This window comes from Pelodiscus sinensis, chromosome 2 (assembly GCF_049634645.1).
Source record: "Pelodiscus sinensis isolate JC-2024 chromosome 2, ASM4963464v1, whole genome shotgun sequence".
Classification (NCBI taxonomy): Eukaryota; Metazoa; Chordata; order Testudines; family Trionychidae; genus Pelodiscus; species Pelodiscus sinensis.
Window position 1 is genome coordinate 117524680 of NC_134712.1, and position 25108 is coordinate 117549787.

General features: G+C 46.2%; 2 protein-coding genes across 3 annotated transcripts in view; both read right to left on the bottom strand.

Moving 5' to 3' along the window:
• Positions 1-24463, bottom strand: part of LOC102449420 (serpin B6) — a 137278-nt gene extending 112815 nt beyond the window's left edge. The window contains exon 1 of the mRNA XM_075921368.1: positions 24372-24463. The gene's annotated coding sequence lies outside the window, so the exon portion shown is untranslated. The remainder of the gene's footprint in view (positions 1-24371) is intronic.
• On the bottom strand, positions 701-24513 carry LOC102450538 (serpin B6-like). Of its 2 annotated transcripts, none has more exons than XM_075921364.1 (7): positions 24372-24513; positions 15464-15644; positions 11771-11908; positions 9652-9769; positions 8649-8791; positions 2219-2386; positions 701-1344 (listed from the first exon to the last, which is right to left on the bottom strand). In XM_075921364.1, the coding sequence occupies exons 2-7, from the start codon at positions 15632-15634 to the stop codon at positions 940-942; spliced, it is 1143 nt and encodes a 380-aa protein (XP_075777479.1). In that variant the 5' UTR covers positions 15635-15644; positions 24372-24513; the 3' UTR covers positions 701-939. The 2 variants fall into 2 exon arrangements, with proteins under 2 accessions (XP_075777479.1, XP_075777480.1); XM_075921365.1 differs by lacking the exon at positions 24372-24513 and adding an exon at positions 16787-19056.
• Positions 24514-25108: the final 595 nt, after the last annotated feature.

Genomic DNA, 25108 nt, shown 5'->3' on the forward strand with positions numbered 1-25108 from the left:
ATCCCTCCAGCCCCGAGGGAGAAGGCCTCACAGATCCTGCCCCCTCCCCTGAGCACTGTGGAAGACACGTGGCTGCTACCCAGCCCCGCCCGCCCCCCCCCCCCCCTCCCTCCAGAGCGCCAAGGAGATCAGGGAAGCTGCGTGGTTGTCGCCTGCCCCAGCACCAGCACTCTCAGCCGGATGGCTGAAGAAGGAGGGGCTGCAGGACACACAGAGTGACCTGATCAGGTCACTCTGTCGTCCTACAGGAAAAGCTTTTTTATATATATGGAAAGAGAAAGACTTGTTGACAAGTATTTTGAGATAAATTACCAAAATAATTGAAACTGGTGTGATTATTTCATGTTCTCTCTCTATACATATAAAAAATTTTCCTGTGGGACAATTGACTGATGTCACGCATCCCGCCCTCCCCGGTATGGAGCAGGTACACTTGGCACTAGTGGTGCCTCTGGGCTGCAGCTTTCGCATTGGGGCGAGGAGCACAGCTAAACATGGAAGAAACCAGTCTGGAAAATGAGAGACACAGAGGGGAAAGTTGCAAAAAGTACTTGAAGATCAGTCATTTATTTTTCCTCTCCTCACGAGAGGAACTTGCTGCTAAGCAAGTGCAAGTATTAGAACCAAAATTCTAAGGGAATATGAATGTGTATGGAGCGATGGATTAAGCAAGTAGTTACAGCTAAATATGAGCCTCAAATCAAGCTAAAGAATCCTTTATTTAGATATATAGGAAACAAGCAACATTTTACAGTGAACTGTGTCAAGTGCCATTTTCAGTATTACCCTTTGGAACAGACATTCTGAAATTATCTTGATATTTAGAATTGTTCCTTAGATTTGACTGGAGGACAACAAAAAGCTATTTCAGGCACAAGAGAGAAGGGTGTTTAGGGTTGCTCTATGTACCATAAAACATGTATGTTGCAATTTTTCTTTTTAGGGGGAACAAAATCTGCCATAGAACAGAATGTTGCCAGTGGTGGTGTGCCGGAGAAAGAAGAGAAAAGGATGGTCAGCAGTGAACCGTGGTCCAGTCCATAAACAACAGAACATGAACGCTACTCCAGTAGCAGCTGCTGCCTCGGTGCCTTCTTCATTCACCTCCACAAAGGACTTGTGAACAGCCTCAGACAGAACAAGGTCATTCTTGGCCGACATTCCAGATAAATCCACCTTTGTTTCATCAAAAATATCAGTCATTCCCATGCTCCTCAGAACAGACTTCAAATTGTAAGTTTGCTCCAATTTAAATCTGGGTAAAGACACCTCCACTGTAGTAAGGTCCATCATGTCTGGATTTATCCACTTTGCAAGTTTCTCATCGGTAAGTTCACTTTCCAGCTAAAGAAAAAAGGTCACAAAATTGAAGTGGAAGAAAAGCCATGAATTTATAATCACAAAGCAACAACCGTAGTGTGTCTTTACACAGTGGGAATTAGTATCCTCTCTTGATCTGGAGTGAATGTTATTGCTGTAGTCAGAAGTGAAAAATAAATGACAGCCAGAAACATTTTTATTCTTTTTCCAGTATAGTCAAAAGGCTGCTCAGTTAAGCTGAGAGCCCCAGTTAAGCTCTGCTGTATGCAAGTACCATTGTAAAGCCAGATTTCATGGTGACAAGTTAAGGCAACTGAATGTTGTCATTAACAACAAACTGTACTTTGCAGAAGTGGCTACTGTGGGAGAGGCACTACCATGTCACTGTCTCTTGCCAGCCTGGTAACAATAGAGCACAGCAAGGAAATCAGTAGCTCAGGAGACTTGAGGACTCCCATATGAAACGATTATTAGATAGGTCAGGTATAGTGAGAGAGAGCTCACCCCTCAACAGTTATTAAGGAATATGGGGGTGAAATCCATCAAACAGGAAGTGATCTGTGAATGGAAGCTCTCTAGGATCTCCCTCAGTCGGTCACTCACTCCATTCTGCTTTCATCCCAGTCCCTGGTGACCCCTCCTCTGGTCAAGAAGTCTCTCCTTTCAGAACTTAACATGTCTCTAGACATCAGAGAGAGCTGGGCGTACTTGACAGTGAGGTATGGTGTTCCCATCTTTTGGGGGACGGGGGCAATGCCTCCTCCGGCTCTCCACCCTGTGCTGACACTGGGGACTTAGGAGCTAGGGGCTTGAAGTCACAGATCTCCATGAGATTTAGTCAAAGGCTCTTCTCTAGCAGGATTTCAGTTGTCTTTGTGGTCTGTACAAAGTGTCTTACCTGTTCCAGGCCAGTGGAATTATCTTGGATTTCATCAGGAAGCAGGATAATCATACTAGTCTCATTATCAACATAAGGGAGCTCAAGGACTTTGGTCTGAAAGTCTGCTATGTATCCCATCTTAAATTCATCTCTCTTGAACATCATTTGCACTGGTTTGCTTTCGTCCTTTTAAAAAAGAGCATTAAATGTCAACAAGTCATACAATGTTGGGCGACACTTGAACAAATTACATAGGACACTTGAAACTAGTACTAGAAAATATCGTAGTTAAGAGTCCTACCATTTCCATTCCTATTTTGGAGGGAGGGAATGAACCAGAATTCCATGAGGCTCTTCCCATTTGTAATGCTTATTCCCTTGAAATTTACATTGAGGAAACACATTTAAATGTATTTTAGTTGCTTAATGTGTACAAACAACTTTTTAGAACACTAAACCTCTGAGTCTAAATAGTTCTATTCCTGGACTGGAGTGCTGTCATGGAAGGGTACAGACTGTTCAGGAAGAACAGGCAGGGGAGAAAAGGAGGAGGAGTTGCATTATACATAAGAGAGCACTGTGATTGCTCTGAACTCCAGTACATAGAGGGAGAAAAACCTGTTGAAAGTCTATGTGTTAAGTTTAGAGCTGCAAACAACAGCAGTGATGTTGTGGTTGGTGTCTGCTACAGGCAACTGAATCAGGTGTATGAGGTAGATGAGGCTTTCTTCTGACAACCGCGAGAAGTTTTCAGATCGCAGGCCCTGATTCTCGTAAGGGACTTTAATCACCCTGATATCTGTTGGGAAACCAATACGGCAGTACACAGGCAATCCAGGAAGTTTTTGGAGAATCTTGGGGATAACTTCTTGGTACAAGTGCTGAAGGATCCAATCAGGGGCCGTGCGCAGCTTGACCTTCTGCTCACAAATAGGGAGGAACTAATAGGGGAAGTAGAGGTGGGTGACAACATGGGAAGCAGTGATCATGAGATGGTAGATTTCAGGATCCTGACCAAAGGAAGAAAAGAGAGTAGTAAAATACACACCTTGGACTTCAGAAAAGCAGATTTTGACTCACTCAGAGATCTGATGGGCAGAATCCCATGGGATGCTAACATGAAGGGGAAAGGAGTCTAGGACAGCTGGCAGTATTTTAAAGAAGCCTTATTGAAGGCACAGAAAGCAACCATCCCTACGCGTAGCAAGGGAGGCAAACATGGTAGGAGACCGGATTGGCTTACAGGGGAAATCCTTGGTGAACTTAAGCACAAAAAGGAAGCTTACAAAAAGTGGAAACTTGGACAAATGACCAGAGAAGGGTTTAAATGTATAGCTCGAGAATGCCGGGGGGTTATCAGGAAGGTGAAAGCGCAAATAGAATTGTGACTGGCTAAGGATGTGAAGGATAACAAGAAAGGTTTCTACAGGCATGTTAACAAGAAGAAGGTGATCAGAGAGGGTGTGCAGCCCCTACTGGATGAAATAGGTAACCTAGTGACAGATGATGTGGGGAAAGCTGAAGTACTCAATGCTTTCTTTGCCTCTGTATTCACGGACAAGGTGGGCTCCCGGACTAATGCACTAAGTGACGCAAGAGGGGATGAAGATCGACAGCCCTTGGTGGGTAAAGAACAGGTTAGGAACTATTTAGAAAAGCTAAAAGTACACAAATCCATGGGTCCAGACTTAATGCATCCGAGGGTCCTGAGAGAGTTGTTAAATGTCATTGAGGAGCTTTTGGCCATTATCTTTGAAAAGTCATGGAGATCGGGAGAGATCCTGGATGATTGGAAAAAAGCAAATGTAGTGCCCATCTTCAAAAAAGGCAAGAAGGACAATCCAGGGAACTATAGGCCGGTCAGTCTTATCTCGGTTCCTGGAAAAATCATGGAAAGGATCCTTAAGGAATCCATTTTGAGGCACTTGGAGGAGAGGAAAGTGATTAGGAATAGTCAGCATGGATTCACAAAGGGCAAGTCATGCATGACCAATCTGATTAGCTTCTATGATGAGGTAACTGGCTCTGTGGACATGGGAAAGTCAGTGGTTGTGATATACCTTGACTTTAGCAAGTCTTTTGATACAGTCTCCCACAATATTCTTGCCAGCAAGATAAGGTAATGTGAATTGGATAAATGGACAGTAAGATGGATAGAAACCTGGCTAGAAGGCCAGGCCCAGCGGGTAGTGATCAATGGCTCGATATCAAGATGGTGGTCAGTTTCTAGCGGAGTGCCCCAAGGTTCGGTTCTAGGACCAGTTTTGTTCAATATCTTTATTAATGGCCTGGATGAGGGGATGGATTGCACCCTCAGCAAGTTTGCAGATGACACTAAGCTAGGGGGCAAGTATCAGAGGGGTAGCCGTGTTAGTCTGAATCTGCAAAACCGGCGAGGAGGAGCATGCTCCTACACTTCAGTTAGTCTATAAGGTGCCTCGCTGCTTAAGCTAGAAGGAGAGATAGATATGCTGGAGGGCAGGGATAGAGTCCAGAGTGACTTAGACAAATTGGAGGATTGGAGGATTGGGCCATAAGAAATCTGATGAGGTTCAACAAGGACAAGGGCACTTGGGACGGAAGAATCCCAAGCATTGTTACAGGCTGCGGACCAACCAGCTAAGTAGTAGTTCTGCAGAAAAGGAGCTTGGGGTTACAGTGAATGAGAAGCTGGATATGAGTCAACAGTGTGCCCTTGTAGCCACGAAGGCTAATGGCATATTAGGTTGCATTAAGAGGAGCATTGCCAGCAGATCCAGAGATGTCGTCATTCCCCTTTATTTGGCTCTGGTGAGGCCACATCTGGAGTATTGTGTCCAGTTCTGGGCCCCTCACTACAAAAAGGATGTGGACGCATTGGAGAGGATCCAGCGGAGGGCAACCAAAATGATTAGGGGGCTGGAGCATATGACCTATGAGGAGAGGCTGAGGGAGTTGGGTCTGTTTAGTCTGCAGAAGCGAAGAGTGAGGGGGATTTGATAGTGGCCTTCAACTTCCTGAAGGGAGATTCCAAGGAGGATGGAGAGAGGCTGTTCCCAGTAGTGACGGATGACAGAACAAGGAGCAATGGTCTCAAGTTGTGGTGAGAGAGGTCCAGGTTGGATATTAGGAAAAACTATTTAACTAGGAGTGTGTTGAAGCACTGGAATGAGTTACCTAGGGAAGTAGTGGAGTCTCCATCCCTAGAGGTGTTTAAGTCTCGGCTTGACAAAGCCCTGGCCAGGTTGATTTACTTGGGATTGGTCCTGCCTAGAGCAGGGGGCTGGACTTGATGACCTTCTGAGGTCTCTTCCAGTTCTATGGTTCTATGATTCTATGGATTCAAGCCTTTTAATTTATACATATTTCAATCTTTGTTTCAAATGGACAGTGTGACAGGGTCAGGCCAGGGAGCTGTTACAGAGAGAGGAAAAGGCAGCCCAAAAGGGAAAAACCCCTATTAAGAGAAGCAGAGAACTGCAGCACAATTAGATGGAGCTGGGAGGGAGCTGGCTCAGGCAAATTGGGGCCAGCTGACTTCTCTGCTGGCTGTCTGAGGGCCGTTAAAAGCCTCAGCAGTTGGAGGCTGGGAAGGAGAGGGAGAGGACGAAAGGAAGTTGGTGGAGAGGAAGAAACAGGAGAGAACAAGTTTGACCAGCATTAGGTAAAGGCAGCTAAGGAGGGAGCCTGTGGGCACCTGGCCTGGGCTCCCTACCACTGAGACCCTCTGCAAAACCCTAACTTGGGGGGCTAAGGGGAAGAGGCCTCCCCAGTAGTGGCTTAGGGAAGAGAGGCCCTTGCCACAACAGGCAATATCTTCAGCGTAAATAATCGCCAGACAGAATCGAATTGGGGACCTCTGGAGCTGAGTGCATGAGCCTCTAATGCATGAGCTAAAAGCCAACCGATCATGGGCGGTCAGTAGCCTAGGCAAGAGAAGGCTTTGCCCTCCCAAACCGTCATCCTGGTCCGCCCGCACTCCGCCCCCAGAAGGCCTATTGTAGGTGTTCTAGGGGCAGAGTCTTGCTCTGATGTCGAGGAGGCTTGAGTTGTGCACCCTCTTCTCCTCCACAGTGCTCTGGGGTAGGGTGAGGCCGGGTCTGCGTGAGTGCCCAATCACCCTCCTCCTAGTGGTGGAGGGCGGAACCGCAGCATAAGGGGTGGGGCTCTGGGTGATTCCCTTCACTGACCACCCATGCAGCTGATTATTAGTTATGGCTGTAGAGTAGACTCATTATACTCCCTGTAAGTATTCTCAGTGTCACTAGAAAGGTCAGCACATGACACCCAGAATGTGTGTGGGTTATACTTTCATATTTTGGATTTTTATGCTACCAGTCCCTGGCATGCTATCACAAAAGAAATATCAAACATTTTAGTGATGTTTTAAAAATAACTAAATCTCAAAATTATAAGCAATTCAAACTAGTGGTCTGAAATGCCCTTTTTTAAATCCTCTCTCCCCTACTATTCTTCTTATGGAGCACAAGCTAATGAGGCTTTTTCATTATTTTCTTGTCACTAAAGATGAGGCACAAGTTGAGAAAGTAAAAATTAAATTTTCATTAAATTTTCTAAACCTTACATCTAAACGGTCAGTAAGGAGGAGATTTCAAACATCTGAATGTTAAATTATAGAACCAGGACTGCTATTGCCTGTAAACATATAAAAATGGGATGAATAGAGAGGACCACAAAGCCAGATTTCCTTGTGGATCTTACTGGGTGTTATGAAAAGAGCAGGCAGAAAAAACAGACAGAGAATCTGTAAGTAGATTAATGATCATGGCTTGTAAGAGAAAAAGGGAGTGGATATTATTATGCTAGAACAGCTGTTGATATGTTCAGAGTTGATATCAGAGAGGAGCCTAAAAGTTCAGGTAACATCGGGATTTCTGAATGTTTATCTGAACTCTATTTTTGACAGTTCACCAATGATTAGTGAGCCTAAGCAGGCTGAGGATAAAAGCGAGTTTTACATCCTGTTCTGGAACCACTGAGAATTGGGGCTGTTCCTATGTCTTATAAAGTGAATTCCACAGTTGCGGGTCATCTGATGTCTTACCCTTGAGTTGTTGTGAATGACAGTGCTGTAGTTCCTAATGAATTCCTTTAAAGGTTATATTCCTTGTCATGCACAAAATACAGTGATCTAGTAACTCAGTCCAGTTTCATAAATAGCTTTAAAGATTAGGGTTGAAACCTAAGGCCATGTCTATACTTACTGGGGGAATATGGAGAATCCATGCTGTGGAAGTCAATTTTCTGGGATTCAATTTAGTGGTTTAGAAAGACACTAAATTGAAAGCTGAGGGTGTCTCCATCGACTATGATACTCCTTGCAGTTGAAAAGAGTAAGAGAAGTCAATGGAGAGCTATTTCTCCTGATGATATTCCGCTAGAAGGACAGCACTGAAACTCGGCTGACGGTATATCAACCCCAGCTAAGTTGTTATTTACATAGCTGGAATTGCATATCTTAAACTGACCTCTCCCCGCCATAGAGACCTGGCCTCAGCATGTTCCTGTATTCAATGGGAAATCACCACAGTACTGATCCGCCAGCCCCCAAGAAGAAGAAAAGGGAGAACTAAGCAGGGGAGAAAGTAACTTAAATTTCTTACAGCTACTGCTCTATCACAAAGATGCGTCCACCAGGCAAAGCCATGGCATCCCGGAGCCGGCACAATATGCGACTGCTTAGTCCCAGCTCGAGCTGGCCCTGGGATATAACCCCACTGCACCTCTGCCTTTTAAATGTAGTAAGAGCTTGGCACACCATTTGAAAGGCAGAGCTGCAACCTCGCTGTGCCTGTGCCTCCCTTGTCTCCTCTCCGCAGCACTGCGGAGATGGTGCTGCGGGAAACGGTTTTTAATCCGTCTCTTGCTCCCGCCACCCTGCTCCACACTTGCTGCCTTTAATATACACAGAAGAAACTGAAGGTGAGTGAAGATCTAAAAACTGAAGATGGGGGAACCAGTTTCTGTCACTACCCTTAATTCTGTGGCAGTTCTACACACAGGTCAGCAAAAAATTAGAGGGCAGGGCGGTTAAATGCCTTGCAGGATCTCTAACCACTGAACAATTTATGGAATCCCAAACTGTCAAGACACTTCTTTATCCACATTCTTCCCTTCCATGTTACATTTCTGACTATTGTATCTTCTGTAATTATGTTCAAGGCTACCTCCCTCCAATGCAGAAAATACACTGAGAGGTCCAGCAGAAAGCAGAGAGAGAATGAAGGAAAGCAGGGATACATCTAAATTAACATATTCCATTGAAAATGTAGTTTCAAAGATGTTGTTAAAATAAGCAACATTAAAATAATGCTGAGGGTCTGGGATGGGATAGAATAGAATAGAGGAGTATAGGAAAGTGTGCTTAGGGCATTCCTGATTAAATGCATTTCTTCTTTCCTCTGGGTGAAGAGTAGTGCAAACTTAGTGAGGTTTCCCTACTTCATACCTTGTTAATTTTAAATTGCATTTCCACTGTCCCGTATTTGTCGAATGGAGTTGCCCAATTGCCTTTGAAGTACATGGCGTTCACCAAGATTAGTCGGGTCATGGAATCAACAACACCCTGAGCCAGCAGATTCTGGATTTTACCTTTAGGACACATGAAAGGAAGAAGAGCTTTTAGTTAATACGCACCTATCCACCTACTTGTGTTATTAACTACAGTATTGACTACTAACTGCACAATACAAGTTGTTAAATTGTGGTTATCTGGTTAATCATGTAGCTGATACAATTGGTATCGACTACAGATTAGTCGATAAGGGGTCACTTTGCAGAGCCTCACCAGGGATAGCTCCTAGGGCCGGCTGGAGCCCGTATGGAGAAATCCCGGTTCGCTCTGGCTCCAGGAGACACCTGCATTTTAGTGGCTCCACATTTTAAATGTGGTAAGAGCTGGCAGGCTCTTAGTACATTTAAAATGCAGAGGCGCAGCATCCTGCCAGTACGAGTCAGGACTGCTCAGTCCCGGCTCATGCCGAGTCCAGCTGCCCCTGTTCATAGTGGCCAGGACTGGATGGGAGCAGGGGCTGCTGCAAGAGAAGACCCTGTTTGTGACCAGCTCCAGCTGCCATGAACAAGGGCTGCTGTCAGAGCACCCTCTGCCAGCGGCAAACCTCGGCCCAACATGGACAGCAGCTACTTCACAGCAGCCTCTCCTATTCCACTTTCCCCACCCTCCGCTGCCTCTCATACAGAGGCAGCAAGGGGCGGGGGAAGCGAGTAGTTGAGTACTCCATTCGACTGCCCAATAAGCTTATGCTTATCGAGTACCTGAGTAGTCAACTACTTACTAAAACCCTAACAAGAACTACATCTTAATCTGAAGGATTAGTCGGCTTTTTTTCCCTCTTTCCCTCTTTTTTTTCCCTCTTTCCTTTATTGTATCTTTTCTATTGCCATACACTTTTTAAGAAGGCGCTAGCTGTGAAATTTTGTAAGCTACTTACCTTCAGTTTTTTCTTCTACCCAGGCATTTATATGTTTTCTTGAATCTTCTGCAGCTCCACAGAAGTCAACTCGCTCCAGCCCTGCATAGTAGAATTCCTGGCAGGAGTCTATAAATGTCTATGACAAGCAAAGGAAGTTATCTTAACAGTATATTTTGTAGTGGGCAGTTGTAAAAGATTCAAACATAGAATCTACTTCCTCTTCTCCCGCTCCTTCAGAAAGAGTCACTGTGGACACAACTTGTTATCACTTCTTTTCAAACTGTACATTTCATTTTCTTTTATTACATTTTTACTCGGACTAGCTGGCTTAATAACAGATCAACAACAGCACTGCATGCTCCAGTTGGAGAATACCAGGCCTTGTAAATTGGTCTACAGATGAAGCATTTTGTAATTCTCCAAGAGACCCTCAGACTTGATATAATTCAGAAGTGAAATGTCCCGGGGTTCATTTCTGTATCTTTTCTGTATCATATATCTTTTTTGGACCATAATACTCTGCTCTTCAGCCTTATGAAAGGCCTCTTGTGCAAATGTCAATAGGTCAGTAACTATGTGCTTAGGAGAAAAGCATGTTTTCTCTCTCTAAATTGTATTTTGAAGTCTTCTGTTTTATGGACCTACTGCAAAGATGCCAAGTTTAAATATTTAATCACAGCGGTCTTAACTTTAATTGAAAAGAGGAATTCTTGATCTGATCCAATTTTTACTGGCAGACCTTTTTATTAACAACATTTCATGGATTGGGAAGGATAAGTTTGATTGCCATACTGAAAGTGCAAGTTTATTTCTTAGAGTTTAAAACTTGCGTGACTTTCTACTATCTCTTAATTTTCAGATATGAAGCATGAGAGTTAGAAAGAGTAAGTTAAAATCAGTGTGTGATGGGGTGGACTAGGCCTTGATACCCCCTGTTGGAGGCCTTGCTGCACCTTGCCAAAGGGAAAAAAGCAGAAGAGAGGTCCTCCAAGCAGGATAAAGGGGCTGCAGCAGAAGGAACTGATCAGGGTTGCTGGGCAAGGGCCTACCAGTTCCTCACTGGAGCTCAACCCAGCCAGATCTCGGATCTGACTAGGAGGACAGCAGCACGTAAGCCAGCTCCGAGTGCGAGCTGAACTTTAGACCTGGTTAAGACCTAGGTCCAGGGACTGAAGACTGGCTACAAAACTCTGCAGAACCTGGGACAGAGGCTATGTCTAGACTGCAGGCTTCTTTCGAAAGAGGCTCTTTCGAAAGCATCTTTCGAAAGAGCCTCTTTCAAAAGATCGCGTCTAGACTGCAGGCGGATCTTTCGAAAGAGAAATCCGCTTTTTCGAAAGAGAGCACCCAGCGAGTCTGGATGCTCTCTTTCGAAGACGGCCTCTTTACATTGAAGAACGCCTTCCTTCGAAAGAGGAACTTTCAAAGGAAGGCGTTCTTCCTCGTGAAACGAGGTTTACCGCCATCGAAAGAAAATAATTTCGAAAGAACGCGGCTTGAGTCTGGATGCAGGGGAAGTTTTTTCGGGAAAAGGCTACTTTTCCCGAAAAAACCCCTGAGTCTGGACACGGCCTGGGTCTCAAAGTCCTGAGAGAAAGAGTGGGAAGGAGCAGCATCTTGAGGAAGTGGCCCAGGGAGCAAGGTAGCAGTAAGCACTATAGACTCTGAGCAAACAACTGGTACTCACAGGGTCCCTGAGCCAGAACCCAGAGGAGTGGGTAGGCCTGGATCCTCCCAGACCCCACAGCTGCAGAAAGGGGGATGAGAAGACGCCTGGTCCAAAAAACAGACCAGAAATCTTTCGGGAACATCTTCACCAATTTCAGCTGGGCCAATAATTGAAGTAGCGTCTTCAGCCACAGAGGGGCATTTAGAGGAGAGTGACCCCTTTACACAGGAGTACACTTTTCAGATATATTTTTGAAGGAAAATGTACACCCCAGTATCTGTTCAGTGCTATGGACTGTCAAACAGTCAGCTGAGCACACAATTGAATATTACAAGGAGACTGGTTTTGGCTTCTCCGGTCTGAACGGCATAGTGCCTGGAGATTAAGCCAGCACCTTTCCTTTGCACTCAGAAGTGGAACCACAGAAAATGTGTCATAACATAAAAACCAACTGAATATTTGACTTACTGTAAGAATTTGACAAGTCTTATCCCCATAGAGCCGGTTGGCAATCCTAAGCGCATACTTAGTGCCTGGTCTGTTAATTTCAGAAATAAGTGACTGATACCCATCATGAATCTCTTCAGGTTTGACCAAAGAAAGCACCTGTAGAAAGAGAAAGATATACACTCGGCATGACCCACGTGTGTAATATGCACGTTGGAAGAGGTCAGTACAATGCCTTTCAGCACTTAAAGATGAAAGCTGCATCCTGAATACCCAAGTCAGCCCTAAAAGGGAAACAATTTCGCAGGACCCAACACGTTTGCAGCTCATTGTGCAAGTTAGAAGAGGAAAAGCTGTGAAATTAACATAGCTGTTTTGAAGTTTCAAAACATGAATTTAAAGTCGCTTCAGGTCTCATACCCTGTGTCTATATACCCATGCCAATTTTGTTGCTTAATAGTTAATTTTTTTAATTTGTTTCATTGTGTGAAACAGTCTAACAAACAAGAAAATCTCTCTATGGAAAAAAAAAAGCAAAACACAAAGTGCTATCAAATGAACATGTAAACAAATGGTGAAAAACTGACTCACTTCCCCCTAATCTTAAGGGGTACTTCCAACGCTATTGGGTAAAAAGAATTCAGACAAGGTATGATTTCAGTTGACTATATCCCTTTTAACATTCCTTTCCCAAAAGCTGCCAGCAATGTTTTGGATCTATGCCTTCAATTCAACCGTTACCACAGGATCCTGCTTCATTGTAACAGGGCCTCCATTTTCCCTTCCATAATGGATTTTTTTATTGCATCATTTCATGTTTGTATCGTTCCTTTCCCCCATTATTTTTCTTATTCTTCTTTACTAAAATGAAGCAACTGACAGTACAGGATGTACCTTCCAAAAAAGGGCTAAGAGGACCATGCATGTTCCTGGATCAGAGAGCCCCGGAGGCCTAGAGGCAGGAGGGCCATCCAGGAGTGGGGCCGGGCTGAAGCAGCAGGACCAGGGCAGGAGCTGGGGCTTGCACCAGCTGTCAGCTGCTTGCAGTAGTGAGCCTCTGGCCAGAACTAGCAGCAGCCCCCAGCAGCCAATGGCATTGGGACAGGGGCTGGTGGCAGCCCTTTGCAGTGCAGGCCTGGGGCCAGAGCCTGGTCAGCCCCTGGCAATGGGGCCTGAACTGTGGCTGAGGTTGGACCTGTGGCAGCTAATAGCAGCATGGGGCTGGGGCCCAACGGCTGCCCGGCAGGCAGTCCAGCTGGGATGGTGGCAGGAGAACCAGCAACCCTACAGGCTGGGGTCGGGGGTAGTGAAGGTCAGCAAGGGCAATGGAGCTGGCAGCGCAGATGATCAGAAGGCTGGAGGAGCCAGTGGCAGAGGCCTCCCCTGCTCTGGCAAATTCCATGATTCGGGACCAGTCCGGTCCTGAGGGTGCCAGACCAGGGAGGTCCAACCTGAAGAGTAGTTAGCAAAATACAGAATACATTGAAAAACAGATCTGACACTTATCTGAGTTAAAACCTTAGCGAAACGAAGAAATGATCTGGACGACCTAGTGCTCCAGCACATCGGTCCTTTGCTTTAACATGAGCAGCCTTTATTTACTAGAGATCAGTATGACTCTTCTAGAATGAAACATTGTAATGCAGCAAGACACCCAGAAAAGCCTTTCCAAAGGGAAAACTTTAGCTCTGTGTTGCTTCATTGCATGTACGTAGGCAAATGCCCAAAGGACAGAAATGGCGCAAGATCCCAGAAGCTACCCAAAGGGCCAAACAACCCACAGAGGGCAGATGGGTGGCTCACCAAGGGAACTGCCCTCATAGAACACAAAAGACTCAATTCAACCAAATGCAGCCTGGGATAATTGTGGGACATCCACAATAGGTCTCTAGGCTAAATTCAGTGATGTCAGGTCTCTTAGACCGATGGTTTTAAAATCAAGATCAGGCCATATTCTCTTTTTATTTCCATAGGTGTAAAAATACTACCCCCAAATGCTGGACTGACTTAAAAGTAATAACTGCTAAAAACTGCCATGATATGACTGTCATAGAAATTGCAGACCTGTTGTGCTGGTTGATTTTTGAGCAAAAGATTTTGCTGACACAAAATAAGAGAATGTTTCCATCCGCTGGTGCCTATATTTTTTTTAGCAAACTCTACTAATAGTTAATCCACCTAAACAAAAGACATATAAAAGCATGTTCTAGAAATCCTAACAGATTACAAGGAATTAGTTTCAACCCCACCCTATTTTACTGTTGAAGCTGAAAGTTTAGACAAACACTTCCTCTCCTCTAAGTCAAATAAAGAAAAGGACTTCTGTGTTAATAACCTCTTGGCAGCCAGATCTCAGGACCTCAACTTCATCGTCTTTCTTGATTCCTGCCAATTTTGCCACTATTGATCACTCTCCTTTACTAAATCTTGTTCCCTCTTAGCATTTGTGACTGTCTTTCTTAGTTCTCCTCTTAGGCCATGTCTACACTACACGTAAGATCGAAGTAGCCGCAGTTGATCTTCCAGGGTTTGAATTAGTGAAGACAGGAGAATTTGAACTGAGAGGGCACTCCCGTGGATGCCAGTAGTCCTGCTTCTACGACGAGTTAATAAGTCAAAAGGAGAGTGTGTTCCCTTCAACTTCCTGCAGTGTGGACAGCGCCAAAGGTTAAGTTGAAATATTTCTATTTAAGTGACACAATTCACGTAATTGAAGTTGCGTATCAGAATTCGAATTTATCTCCTAGTGTAGATCTTAGCTCTTTGCTTGACCAATTAATGGGACTTCAGAGCTCCATACTGGGCACCCAACTCTTCTATCCTGCCCCCTCTTCCTTTCTAGAGGTTCTGAGTGCTCATTGAAACAGGATTTGCCATGAAGAGTTCAGTGATCCAGGCCTGCATTTGCAAAAGCAATAAGTGATTTTTTTGGTTACCCAAACTTGAGGTTGATTTTAAGAAAATGCTCCTGGCTATGTATTTAAGGTATATGTAAAGATTACCAGTTTGAAATAAATTCTAGAGACTTTGAAGTTATCTAAATCTTTAGGCAACTAGACAGTCCTCTCGCAGTGCTGACAAAATTCTACTCTCAGGCGCACTAGGGTTACGTTTACACGGCGGGCTAAAGTCAAATTAAGATATGCAACTTCAGCTATAGTAATTGCGTAGCTGAAGCTGAAGTAGCTTAACTCAGCTTTAGGCGCTGTCTACACAGCAGGAAGTCGAAGGAAGATCACTCTTCCTTCAACTTCCCTTACTCCTTGTGAAATAAGGCTTACAGAAATTGGAATGAGAAGCCCATTATTTCAAAATTATTTTGAAAAAACGGGCTTGCTGTGTAGGTGTGCACTCTCTTATAACTTGAGTTATTTTAAAATAAGTGTGCAGTGTCGACATAGCCTAGGACTGTGTTTCCCAATTTTAATTGGCCACGGAACCCCTAGGGTTGCCTTATTTAAAAAAAAAAAAAGCTCCTGCCACGTTTCGTCTAGCAAAAAGAAAAAAAAAAGAGAGAGACCCACAGGTCTGTCCCTTTAAGAAGAGGAGTGCCAGCTCTTTACGGAACCCTTGCCGTCACCAATTGGGAAACACTGGCTTAGGAGGATAAGGGAAGTTTTGCATAAGTACAGGGTACAGAACATACAACGGAGAGCTGTGGATGAGATTCTAGAGAAAAGTTATGTTAAGTGGGTCACATTTATCCAGACATACCTTTGCCATCTGGGCTGCAGTGTTACCTTTTGCACCCAAAAAAACCATGGCCAAAGCAGAGGAGATACTCAAAGGAGAAAAGAATAAATTCTGTGTATTGGCATTTTCACTCAGCTCTTTGAATAGGCTGAGTGCAAAGTTGGTGTTTGCTTTACTGAGGTCTGAATCCATGGTTCAGAACCTGTAAGATAAAACATGAAGGAAAGATCATATAAGATAATGAGTATTTAACGTGCCATGTTCTCAGCTGATACAAAATGCCGTAGCTTCACTGAAGTCAGAAGAACTACATGGTTTTACACCACTTCAGATTCTAACACAGTGTCAAGTACTTTTAGGGACCATGTGCACACACTTTCTCTCTCTCAAAATGGAATTTATATAAGAACCTTCTGATAACAAGAGAGGCAATCTCACACAAATTGCAAAGTTTTTCAATTCTCTAGGATTCATGTTAACTTTTATAAGCAGTATACACTGTTTTTCAGGAATTCAGTAATGTAGCCTGTAGGGCTAACCTGCTTTGCTTGCTTATAGATACATTTATTTTCTTATATAAATGTATGGTTTAATTATTTGTTCATTATAGTAATTTTATAGTAAAGTTATTTTGCTATTCTGCAAGGGACCTACAGGACAGATCGTATATGCTGAGCTAAGGCAATATTCGTATTTTTCACCCAGATAACACAGTTCGGCTTATATATGTCTAGGACCTACACTTATTATCTAGATAGCAAAATCAACTTATGAGGGAGGTGGACTATTTAGGCATTAAGATTAGTCTCTAAACTTTGTCTCTAAATATTGTCTTTCTAATGCTCATTTAGTTTATTGTAGGTTTAAATAATTAGTTTAAATAAACTGAGCTTTAATAGTTCTTCACATTAGCTTCAGTGTTTCCCACCCGAGAACTGAGGCACCTGTACCTGAACTGTCCAAGCATGCTGGAAGCAAGCCTGGTCCTTTGTCTCTTACCACCAGGTTAAAAAGAATGGGTGTGAGTATATTATCCACAGCTTTATAGAAACACTGTGTGTATCTTTAGACTAATAATACCGTATTTGTAACACTGATTCATTCTATCATTCAATTCCTATTTGATTCCTATTCCATATATTTTAATACGGACTGTCTCTATGCAAAACAATATATGTACATAAATCAGACACAAAGAATGGTAACATTTAAAAACCAGTAGGAGAGCACTTCAACCTCCCTGGACAGGGCTGGCTTTAGGCTGATGCAGCTGATTCCCCGGAATGGGGCCCCGCGCCAAAGGGGGCCCCATTCCCAGACATGCGACGCATGCGCAGTGCTCACCTCTCCAGGCGCGTGGTTCATGCGCAGGGCCCCGGGCACGCGGCGCATGCGGGACCCCAGCCCCGGAATCGGGCCCCGCGCTTCTTAAAGCCGGCCCAGTCCCTGGACACTCAGTAACAGACTTGAAAGTTGCCATACTTTAGCAAAAACATTTCAGAAACAGACTTCAGCCTGAAACTGCAGAGATGGAATTCATATGCAAACTTAACCCTACCAGACTGGGTCTGAATAGAGACTGGGAGGGGCTAGCTCACAACAAAATGTAATTTTCTCTCTTTTGGTATTCTCACCTTCTCATCAGCTGTTGGGAATGGGCCACATCCCCCCTGATTGACTTGACTTCCTTAGTACTGGTCCTCCCCATAGTAATGTAACACACTCATCTTTGCATGTGTAGATATACTTGCCAAACTGAAGTTTCCACTTCATGCATCTGATGAAGTGTGTTCCAGCCCACAAAAGCTTATGCCCAAATAAATTTGTTTGGCTGTAAGGTGCCACAGGACTTCTCGTGGTTTTTGCTGACACAGAATTACATGGCTATCCCTCTGAAGCTTGTCATCTGGATTAAAGCTCTTTAACCCAGTTTCAGGGCATTGTTACCAGGTAAATGAATTATCCGACCTCTTCTGTTTTACAAAAATCCTATTAGGAAAAGAACACTATTCCCCAGCTCCCATAGACAAATGCATTTATTTACGGTATACAGCCCCACGTACACCATGGGCCGTACTATTAGGCCTAGTCACTCATACTCCTTTCATCACCATGATAATGGAGCTGCATTTTAGTTTCCCAAACAGTGGAATCTATATGTGTGCTGGCTCAGACTGCTACATGTCAGAGGGAATAAACTTCTGGGATCTCATAAAAAGGCATCACTGGTGTTTGCCCTGGGCTCTGAGTGATGGATAAGTCCCAATATTAACAATGTGAGTCTTTGGAATTCAGAAAACATTTCTAGGTCTATGGTCAACACAGTCTGATCTAATCTAATCCTAAGAACTAATCTCAGGATCCTGACAACTGCTGCAGGCTTTACAGTCATGCAAATTTGCAGTGTCTTTCTCCTGTAGTTACCGAAGCTGAAAAAGAGAAAAAAATCAAGATTAGGGAAAAAATCCAATGTATTTGAAAACTAACCTGCATATACATGAAAATAAATGAGAGAGCTTTTTTCGAATTGATATCACATTTAAAAACTATCACCGAGATATTAAGAGGTTATATGTTAAAAGAGCATCTCATTTCTTATTGTTCATGATATTGCACTCCAACACCCCTTACCCAAACCGTCCCGTTCCCTACACTCTACTAATGCTAGCGAGTATCAAGTTTGTACACGGCTCAGATTTTAAGGGTCATAGTGGTCTCTCAGAACCATCTGCACAGCCCTAAGAGCTTCACTCTCTTTATGAGCATGAGAAGATACTTCAAAAATGCTCATCAGGGCAACATCAACCCCATAACTTGTGATTGAACTACCATATATCTTTTAGAAATACATCCAATCTTAATTTTAAAACGAGAAGAGTTTGAGAAGCCATCAAGTCTTTTGGTAAATTATTCCAATGATTCATTATCCTTCCTGATAAAACCTTTAGTTTCTATTTGATTTTTTTCAAGCTTCAACTTCCAGCTAAAGGATTTAGAATATATTTCTGTCTGAGGGTATGTCTACGCTACAGCGTTATTTCAAAATATCTTATTTTGGAATAGATAATTCGAAATAGCTTATTTCAAAATAACGCCTTTACACACAAATTGCATTTCAAAATAGCGTTTTTCTATTTCGAAATAGCGCGTCCACACTGATAGGACGCTGAATCGCACTTGAGGCTGGCAGGGCATCGGGTCAGGAGTTAGCCTCAGGCAGCAGCCACACAAGGTATCTGAGGCTTGTGCTTAAAGGGACACTCCCCCGCCCCCCACCCGGACAGCCGGTTCTCAGATTTCCCTGCTTGCTTGCCTACCTTGATGAGGGACAGCAAAGCATATTGTCTCTGTATGCTCGGTTGCCCTCACTTGGGCCACCACAGCACTCTGCAACATGGAGGTGGAGCTGGAGCTGGAGCTGCCCCTGGGCACTCTGGTGTTTCTTTTGGATGCGCTGCTGCGAGCCTGGCTGCACTTTCTGCAGGCTGCCATCCAGGAGATCCATCGGGGGGCTGTCAGTATCCAGGAGGCCCTGCGGGAGAGCTTCCACCCTAAGGAGCACTAAGAGTCTCCCTGGTCTGCCCCATTGTGCCTCATTCCTCCCTCATGTCCTTCCACTTACCCTCCCCCCGCCCCCCCAACCCCCTACCTGATGTAAAATAAAATACACGTTTTTTCATAAACACAAACTGTCTTTATTTAACAAAACTGTGAGCGGGGGAATGAAACTCTGGTGAGACTGGGGAGAGGAGGCTGGCAAGGGGAGGAGAGAGGGTGGGAGAGGGAGAAACCTGGGAGGAGGGAGCTGGAAGGGGGAAGCAAGGGAAAGAAGGGGGAGGGGAAGCTCCAGGCTCTTGCCAGACCAACTTGATTTTCATGCTAACCTGCTCCTGGGTTCGCATGTGGCCTTTGGTGGCCAGGCTGGCAGTTATCCTGCCATAGACGGCTGTGTTCCTCTGTCTTGCACGGAGATTGTGGACGTTGGGGGCATCCCCACCAAACCTGAATAAGGTCCATGATCTCCGCCCTGGACCAGGAAGGCACCCACATTCTCCAGGTCCTGGTAGGCTCCTGGGAGCTGGCAGACCGCTCCTAGGGAGCAGTGAAGGGCTGGCTGCCAGTTGCTTGCTGGCTCATGTTTTGGGGCCACTGGATCAGGGGCAGTGACTGCAGGCTCTGGGCTGGCGGGCTTGGAGCTGGCACAGGCACTGTGGCCAGAATCTATCCCTTTAAGGGCTCCGGGGAGGGGGGAGGAAGAGGAGTGTTCTTGGTTGAGGCTGGAGTGGCCACTAGGGCACCCTAGGAAGGCTGGAGGCCTCCTATTTCAAAATAAGTGTGCACACAGCATTTATTTCGAAATAGCTTTTTCAAATTTGGTGTTATTCCTCGTAGAATGATGTTTACCAAATTCGAAATAAGGAAAATTGTTTCAAAATAAGGGCTGCTATTTCAAAATACCTTTGCTGTGTAGACATACCCTGATAGATTAAAGAGCCAAATATCTTCTCTCCATGTAAGCACTTCACCCATGCGTGAAATACCTTTCTTGAGCTAGTCTGCAAAGCAATTTCAGTCCCTTAATTTAAATCTTTCCTTAAGGAACACTCCATATATGATGTCTAAACATCAGCCAAGTGATTACTTATTTGTTGTAGGTTTTGGCAGAGCACCCATAAGAAGTATGTAGGCACTTAACATTGTGAGAAAGTTAAGGGTAGCTGGAAATAGTCTGTTTCTCACACAAAAAGAGCAACGGAACAAAATAACATTGTGTTACTAAAACATTTTGTAAACATGACATGAAAAAATTCAATGTCCTCATTTTGTTGTAACCTCAACAGAGCACCCATTTTTAATCATTTTAAAGTGAGGTGTAGTGGATTCCCTCCACGCTACAGGAGGAAGAACCACCCTCTCTGTAGAAGTGGAGAAACAGGGCAGGTAGGACAAAAGATGGAGTCCCTAATTCAGTGGGAGCTGAGCTAGAAAAAGAGACAGATGTGTCCTGCTTGCTGCTGCCCACGGACTCTGCTGCTGAACGAGGCGGCTTCCTGGACATGAAGAGGCCTGATGCCGAGGAGCTGGAGCGGATGGGACTCCTGGCAGCCAAATATCTGGACAAACCAGAGAAACCTGATCCGGAGCTCAGGTAGGAAGCAGCCCAGGGGTTTGGATGTAGAGGTGTTGTGACTTGACAGCAGATCGGAGTATTGTAGGAGAATCCCTGCTGACCCAATGCTGGGATACCCTGTTACTGATAGGGCTCAGGGCTAGTACACCAGTACTCCTGTCCCGTCACTCCTGGAGTAGCAGCTCCCCACTGGATCACTATCGATGCTTTGCCAGCTTTCTCCTGCCTGGGGGTGAAAGCAGCTGGTCTAGTTACTGGCTCTACCTGCCCAGAGGGCCGAGGACTTATTGGGAGTTAAGCCTGTTCTGAGAGCCAGGACACTACAGCTACTCTACTAAGTCCCCTAATAGTAAACTGAGGTAGCGTGGCCTCCCTTTGATCCATAGGGAGTAGGGGAAGGGCCTCTGACCCATTACAGAAGAATATTATGGCATTGTTGGGGGGGAAATACCTGTTTGAATTAATGTTAACAATTATTCTCAATTCTCCCAATACAGGCAGTCTCCGACTTACGCGGATCCGACTTATGTCGGATCCGCACATACGAATGGGGCTTTCTCGCCCCGGAGCTCACAGGCAGCGGTCAGCCACCTCGACCTCCGGGGCGAGAAAAGCTGCTCCTGGTGCCCCTGGTCTGCTGGGGACCGTCTCCAGCAGACCAGGGGCACCGCGAGCAAACCCGCAGCCGCGGCTGGGTCCCCCGCTTCTGAGGCTTTGCCAGGGTTGCTCTGCCCCGGGCTTCTTGGAATCAGCTGCTGATCAGTTTCAGCAGCAGCTGACTTGGGGTTCTTAAGTTGAATCTGTATGTAAGTCAGAATTGGCGGTCAGTTTCAGCAGCGGCTGAATCTGGACGCCAGTTCCGACTTACATACAGATTCAACTTAAGAACAAACCTACAGTCCCTATCTTGTACGTAACCCGGGGACTGCCTGTACTATGAATAATTTGAGTTTTAAAATTCAAATGTTTTTAAAATTGTTTATGCATATCTAAAAAACTGGACAGGCATATTTGGGGGTTCCAAAAAGGATGGAGCTAGGTTATTCTCAGTGGTGGCAAATGATAGAACAAGGCGCAACGGTCTCAAGTTGCAGTAGAGGAGGTCTAGCCTGGGTATTGGGAAAAATTATTTCACAAGGAGAGTGGCAAAGCACTGGAATGGGTTACCTAATGAGGTGGTGGAAGTTCCATCCTGAGAGGCTTTTAAGCCCCAGCTTGACAAAGCCCTGGCTGGGATGATTTAGTTTGAGGTGGACCTGCTTCAAGCAGGGAGCTGGATTAGATGACCTTTTGAAGTCTCTTCCAACTCTAATCTTCTAAAATTCTATCCCTCTGCTCTTAAATGGGTGAGTAATGAGAACAAAGACAAGAAGCAATATTTAACAAGTGGCATTGTTTTTGTAGATATATCGGTATCTAAAAAAAAAATCAAAGGTGCCAATCCTGCAATAAATCTGCAGGTGTGGATCTCTGCAGCCTCTCAGAGCTCCAAAAAGCTGACCACTTCCACCATGCTCCTTAAAAAGAAAAAACATGATTTACACTGAAGTAATACGTAAGACTGGTGATCACAACATGACATAACCAGAATGTGCTTAATACAAGCAGTGAGTCCAAAACTAATCCCAACATTTCAATTAAAATTTAATTCAAGATCATGATCTAATCCTCCAATCAGTTTGTGCTGTCTGGTTTTATAGACTTACTGCAGACAAGTTGGGGGAGATAATGGCTTTGATTGGCTTAAGACATTGCCATAGGGCCCAGTCTCATCCAGAACAGCACTTTATGCCACTATACAGAGCAGTTGAACATAACAGCGGTATGTTCATTGCAGATTTTACTGCCTTCATTCCAGGGCTGCAGGGATTCATTTAGAGTCAGGTGCTGTGTTTTAGTGCCTCAGTAAATAGCAATGACTTTCAGGCACCTCCCATTGCCCAAACCTCTCCCACAAGAGTCAGCAACCAAGGCAGAGCCAGTGTACGTGCTACGGATTTAGTAAATCCCGATGTTCTGCATGTATCCCACACTCCAGTTCTGTCCTACCCCAGCGACGACCGAAGCAGGGATGATTCCCCAGGCCCACCAACATCAGTTCTGGGCCACAGTGCCAAATGGTCAATGGGCCCCCATTGACAGACAAGCCATGGACCGCATGACAATAGGGTGGTACCCAGTGAGCTGCAAGCACTGCCAGGACTTCCACAGCAGGCCCACCCAGTAGGGCAGAGGTAGCCAAACAGTTAGAAAACGAAGAGCCAAAAGAGCCATGGATAGTAGTGGGAAAAGCCACACATCCCTCTCCCAGAGCCAGGCACCTCCAGCCCTCCCTGCAAACCAATGCCCTCCTCCTCCCGCAGAGCCAGGCACCCCCAGGACCCTCCCATTCTAACCCAATGTCTGAGTCTCACCGGAGCTGCCACCGCCACATACATGCTCTTCTCACTCCAGGAACTGGGGCACATGCACAAAGCATGCATGCAGCTCCAAATGAGCAGTAACCCTGGGAGATGCATTTCTCTGAGCAAAGAGCCACAGGTTGGCCACCCCGCTGTAGGACTTCCAGGTGTCGAATTATGCAGACCTGAAGACCTTGCCCCAAACCCTGCCTTGCCCTGTCCCTGGGGCTACTCTCCCTGCCCTCCGACATCTGTTCTCTCCACTCTCACTCACTTTCACCAGGTTGGGACAGAGGATGGAGGTTTGCGTGCTGGGGCTAGGGATCGGGGTGCAGGGAGGAGTCAGGGATAGCCATCTGATGTCAGATGGCTCCTGAAAATGGCTGGCACGCCCTTTGGCCAGGCCTGCTGAGAGAAGAGCAGAGGCTGCTGTTGCCCCAGGACCAAGCAGTTTTTTTAAGTCCTGGGGCTCCCAGACACCACTACGGCTCCAGCATGAGCGGAAGCAGTTGGAGCCCCAAGTCTTCTAAATCGCCACTGGAGCACCACCCTCTGGGCAGCTCTCAGGGTTGCCCTAAGTGGCACAGGCCTGCGCCTTTCACCCAAAGCCCCACCCCTTCCAGGAGCACTGATTTCCACTCCCCCACCACCTAGGTGTTCATCAAATCTGTTGGTGCCCCTGCCTCTGGCAGTAGCTCCAGGGTGGAGGGGCCACTGCCTGCAGTCACCACTCTCCTAATTCCCAGCCCATGGGAGCTGCGGAGTCATCACTTGGGCAGCCCCTGGTGACACACATGGGCAGGAAGCCTGTCTTAGCCCTGCTGCGCTGCTGGCGGTAGCTGGGGACCCCGGGGCTCCATTTATTTCTCCCAGGCCTGCGCAGCCCAGGCATTGTGCACAGAATCACAGGTTCCAGGGACCATCAGCCTCCTCCTGCCCCGGGTCCTGCTGGCAGGAGGAAGCCACCGGCTGAGTCACGTCTCAGGGCAGGGACAGGCCAGAGACACCTGGTGGGAGCTGGGGATTCAGTTTGCGGGGCCTGGTCTCTCGGGCCCTGACTGCCGCCCTGTGCCCACCCGCGCACGGGCACCCTCCCCCCGGCAGGCGCCGCCGCCCCGCAGCGCAGGAACAGGTGGCGCCGCCGCACCCGGCGGGCAGCGCTTCCAGCACCGCGTGGGATGCGGCCGCAGGCGCAGCGCGGTATCTGCAGGGGACGCTGGTGCCGCTCTGGGTCCCGGCTCCTCCCCCGCGAGACCGGGCCCCAGGGTGGAAATCCCGGGCCCCGCCGCTTCCCCGCCCGGCGCTGGGTCCGCGAGCCGCGCCAGGAGCCCGCCCCGCCCGCAGCCGGGCCCGCGGCAGAGGCGCCAGGCAGGGAATGGGGGGGGGGGGGCGGTACCGGTGCGGGGTCCTGCTGCTGCTGCTGCTGCTGCTGCTCTTGCCGGCGTCGCTGTGGCGGCGGCAGCGGGGCTGAGAGGGGCGGTGGCTTCGGGCGGGTGTTAGCGCCGCGGCGCCCCGGGATCCCTCCTCCCGGAAAGGCGGGGAGCCCGCCAGGGGCGTTGTAATCGCCCAGCCTCCCTCCGGCTAGTCAGACCTGCTGCTTGTGGGCAGGCAAGTGCCTAGGCCTGGCTAAGCTAGGCAAAGCTCGCTCGCCTTTTAGACAACACCATTTTAAACACCACTTTGCACCCCAACGCAGACAAAGGCATTTTTAAAACTCTTAGCTGGGGTAAATATTGCTGAGCCCTGGTATCTAAAATGACAGTTCATTGCTCTGGCTGCAAACCTTACCTAGGTAAAAACATTGCTTGAGCACATAGCACCTCCTTCGTAATACATTAAGCGCTGGGCATAACTAGCCCTAGTTAATTGTCATTGTGGAGTGATAACAATGAAAACATATTGGGGGCTCAGAGTCACATCATAACAAAACAAAACTGTCAGCAGTGCCAAAGCACTGTCTATACTCAGCTAAATCACAAATTTGAATAGTAGAAACACAGTATCAGTGGGTTGTTGTTTTATTTTTAATTTATTTAAGTGCAAGCCAGACAGAAGTATGGAGAAAAATATCAGCTAAAAGCACATTGAAATTTGTGTAAATAACAGGAATATCTTTGCTAAACTGAATTCTTA